This window comes from Poecilia reticulata, unplaced genomic scaffold, assembly GCF_000633615.1.
Source record: "Poecilia reticulata strain Guanapo unplaced genomic scaffold, Guppy_female_1.0+MT scaffold_190, whole genome shotgun sequence".
Lineage (NCBI taxonomy): Eukaryota > Metazoa > Chordata > Actinopteri > Cyprinodontiformes > Poeciliidae > Poecilia > Poecilia reticulata.
The window spans coordinates 474,580-479,312 of NW_007615019.1; the positions used below are offsets into that span (position 1 = coordinate 474,580).

General features: G+C 46.0%; 1 protein-coding gene across 1 annotated transcript in view; it reads left to right on the plus strand.

Annotated features, from left to right (window-relative positions):
• The window catches only part of LOC103460173 (receptor-type tyrosine-protein phosphatase mu-like), a 97,680-nt gene that overhangs the window by 80,574 nt on the left and 12,373 nt on the right, over positions 1-4,733 (plus strand). Inside the window, exon 26 of the mRNA XM_017303119.1 lies at positions 4,452-4,539. Within this exon, the coding sequence (XP_017158608.1) occupies positions 4,452-4,539 (88 nt within the window). The remainder of the gene's footprint in view (positions 1-4,451; positions 4,540-4,733) is intronic.

Here is a 4,733-nt window from a genome sequence, read left to right on the forward strand (position 1 = left end):
CCCTCTGATGGGGGTGGGGGGGGATCCCGACCCTCTGAGGAGACGTCTTGTTACCGGCCAGGTGTCTCAGTCACAGAAATAAAACGTAAACATGTCAGGATCCGCCTTTTCACCCAGATTTTCAGACCCATTTTGTGAAGTGAGTGATGATTTGTTGATGAGGTGAGATGGGCCACCGGTCGCCCCACTCATGACTCTTGTCTCCCTGGTCCCTCCATGCTTTTCTAATTAATCTGATTGGACAGCTCAATGAGGTAAGACGCCTTCCTGGTTTTCTGTGTTTCTGTCGTAGATTCGGGTTTAGCTAGCACCTTTGTTAGCACTCTGCTAGGCTAGCTCCACCTAGGCCCAGTTTGTTTATCTGCATTACACGCCAGTCTCCAGGGCAACCCTGAAACACGTCTGCACCCATCAGGATCTCTGTGTCTGATTCAGGGGATGTTCCTGGAAGGCATGGGGTTAGGGTTAGCGCTGGTAGCATGGGTGTTAATAGGGGGAAACCAGCACCACACCCACTGGTCAGGACCTCTGTACCAGCATGGAACTGGGTTCTTATGCAGACTAGTGACAGAACTGGAAGGAGTTGATTTACAGGGCGGCCAGCAGAGAGCATCTGGCTTCCAGTAGCTGAGGGGCGTAATGGGTACCCCATAAGTGGAGGCTATAGCTCTAGAGTTCCTGACTGTGAGAACGTTGCTGCATGCTTTCCTCTTTGTGTCTCTCCCCATTTCCTGTCTAATGACTGCCAGGAAAGAAAAACCAGTGACGGCTGTCACTGGAACCATTGGGTCGTTGAGGAACCCCCAAACATCCAATTGACCCGTGTTGGAAACACTCCAACATCCAAAGATCTCACAGGGACTGGGCATCCTCACTGACACACTGGTTCTAACACCTGTTCACTGGGACATCTGTCTCCTCCACCCGCCCTCATGCAGACCCCGTCCTCCCCATGACCCCTGACCCCGTGTGCCTCCATCAGTGCTGCTAATGCTCGTCCTCTCTGCATGTTGACCTTCTCTGACTGTCAGATGCTCCAGTAGCTGCTTGAAGAGAGTATCACTTCACTACTGATGCCCCCTGGTGGACAGTTTGTGAATCTGATCATTTCCATCCCATCACTGGTCTGCATGAGGTCCCAGTTACATCCTACTGGGAGTTGAACTGGTTCTGTCAGTGTCCAGTGGTGGCTGGATCCAGCTGACCTCTGGAGCCAGATGACTGGACTGGGTGTTAGATTTATTCTTATTTTCACAGAAACTTTGGGTTTTGTGTGTGTGAGGGTGACAGCTGTGCTCCCAGCCGGCTGGATGCTCAGAAGGACTGAGGAATACGGAGGCTTCTAGATGACTCTAGTTCTGTTTCCACCACCAGGAGAACCTCCTGCTCAGGGACTCGGTTCAGTAGGAAGTTTCAGCAGCGCCACCGCTGGCGCCATTCCAGTCCCCTCCTCACCCAGGTCCTCCTAGTCATGTCCAGCCAGGTGCCTGTTGGCCCCTGACCAACCAGGCCCCCACAAAATAGTTTTGTTTTTTTCATAGAAATTTTAAAAGAATTGGTGCTCAGTCAATTACAAAATTAATCATATTATGTTTTATAAATTGTGTATAGCAGTAATAAATGAATGTTGGCCCTCCCAGACCAAAACACACATCCATATTTGCCCTGAACCCTCCTGGATCTGCATGTTCCTCCCTGCTTGGAGGCTTCAGAGTGACGCTGTTCAGCAGCAGACAGCAGGAAACACGAACGATTGTGGCTGGTACTGTGCTAAGAAAGGTAATAAAGTCAGGTTTTCAAAAAACATAGAGACAGAGAGAAAAAGGTAAAAGTGTCAATTTGGACAGTGGTGGAGAAAGTACTCAAAAAATGTACTTAAGTAAAAGTCAAAGTACCACATTAACATTTTACTTAAGTAAAAGTAAAAAAGTACTGGCTTTTAAAAATACTTAAGTATTAAAAGTAAAAGTACTCGCTGAATGCATTACCTAATCGCTAATATCATTAAGTGAACTGATTATATTTAATTTTAATATATCAGAAATGTGCCATTTTAATGAACAGCCACAGATAAAACATGTTTTTATTGAGTTTATTCTGTAACATAGTTTAGACTCAGACATGTGATTCTATGCATCATAATTTCAGGGATGGAAACATCTTGTCTCCTGTCCTAACATAACATGAACTTCACTTTTTTTGCCACACATTTATTTTGAAAGAAATCCAACTGGCAGAGGAGGACATGGAACCAAGGAGCCACGTAGCAGAGTTTTAGTCTGGACCACTGAACCCAAGACCAAATCAAAACCAGCACCCCGTGCTACATGACAATAACATTAAGTGCACCTATCAAAACTGCTTCTCAAATTGATCTGAAAGATTCGCTTTCCCAACTAGATATGAAATACTTAGAGCTGAAATAWATTTAACCAGTATCAATTCAAACTCTTCTTCATTCTGTTTTGCTTTCATCTCTGTGCCACAATACACAGAGGTCTCCTGCCATCCCTAAAGAAATAACACCCTGGGCGGTTGCCCATATTGCCAATGTCAGAAATAATAATTGTCTGCACCATTAAACATAGCAATTAACAACGCTCAACTATGAACACTGTCCACCGTGACTGTTCTCATCCTCCCTCCTGCTGCAACGTCTGCCACCATGACAGGTGACGAAAACAAAGAGCAATGAGCATGCTCTGTGTTCTTATGTTCTTGTTTTATTTATTCGCCAATTAAATATAAAGATATTTTAATGAAATAAAATAGCTACTGCAGTGTACGCAGAGCATTACAAGAACAWAGAACGGCTCTCAGTGAGGCTTCAGTCCTATAGGACTTGGTCAAGATCCGTCCAGAAGAATCGGATCGTYCMTGAATGTCATMWYWMWATCGCACTTTGGTCACAGCGTTGTCCCATATCTGCGACATGTCAGTCATCACAGATGTAACATGTGTCTCTGTACAGCTAGCTTTGCTAGCATCACGTCCACAGATCTTACCTTTCTTTAAGCTTTCCTTCCAAGTGACGTTAAAAATTGGACGAAGTCCCCACCATCTGTGAAAGCGAAGCGGTGCTGATTTTACATGTCGCCATATCTTATGATTTATGCAGATATTATATTACTGACACTATTATTAGATATTACTATTAGATATTACTATTACTATTACTAGATATTACTAGATATTACTATTACTTACACTTTTATATAAATATTTTTCTTTGCATATTTTTAAACTGTCATTATGTTGTGACAGTATGATATCTGTGAAAAGTCTCTTTCCTCTGCCTTCTCGCAAAGCTAGAAACAACCAGGCTGAGGCAGGAGAGTTTTAGTCAATCACAATCTCATGTTGCTGCTGGGTCACACAACAAATTGTTCCAAGGTGCTGGAGTTAAACTCAAGTGCTGCATGATGTGGTAGGATTCAGAACCAGAACATCTCCAGAGCTTACCTTTGGGTCCAGACCGGTCCAAAAGGAGGAGAACCTTCTTTGGTTGTAGAAACTGACGGAAATGGAAACTTTAGTCTCCAGTGTTGCTCAGAACCCTCTAAGATGTTCTGGCCCATTTAAGCATCATCCTGTTGAGCCTCAGAACCACCAAAGAGACGACTGGACCTCACAGAACCACTGCTAACACCAAGGTCCACTTTAGAAAATGACTGGGTTCTTGCAAGGTTCTGGTTATAACCAGAAACCCAAAACCAATGAGCCGAACAGCTGCAACATGTTCCTGTAGCTGGTACAAGGCCTGACCTTTGACCTTTCAGAAACAGGATGGAAACCACCGCCTGAAGAGCGCACACACACGCATGCACACACACACACACATCACACACGCATGCACACACACACACATCACACACACACATCACACAGGCATGCACACACACACACAGGCATGCACACACACGCATGCACACACACACACATCACACACACACACACACACATCACACACACACACATCACACACACACACACATCACACACACACACACACACATCACACACACACACATCACACACACACACACATCACACACACACACACAGTGGGCCGCAAACAGACGGAGAGGTTCTGCCAGCACTCATTAGTTCCATTCTTTGCTGTTTTCGTTTCTCCTGTCTTTGTTCCTCACTGTCACACTGTGTGTGTGTGTGTGTGTGTGTGTGTGTGTGTGTGTGTGTGTGTGTGTGTGTGTGTGTGTGTGTGTGTGTGTGTGTGGTGGAGAATTTTAAATGTTTGTTTCCTCTTCCAGAACCTGGATTGGTCTGAATCTCTGAGTCTTTGTTTCCTCACAGCCTCCGTCTGTAATTGGACTTAATCATGTGTTTTGTCCATGGAGGCGGACGCCGAGCAGCAAATCAAACGCACCCTGTGCATTATTCATGTCCTTCATGGCTGCAGTGATCTGAACAAACTGTCTGTGTTCCAACAGAGCTTCTTTGAGGGACAGTCTGCTCCATGGGACTCCGCCAAGAAGGACGAGAACCGCATGAAGAACCGATACGGGAACATCATCGCCTGTAAGAACCGGGCCTGGGCCTAGACCCACATGGGTCCCAGGGTTTCACCACATGGGGCCCGGGGTTTTACCACATGGGGCCTGGGGTTTCACCATATGGGCCCAGTGTTTCACCACATGGGATCCGGGGTTTCACCTCATGGGGCCCGGGGTTTCACCACATGGGGCCCGGGGTTTCACCACATGGGGCCCGGT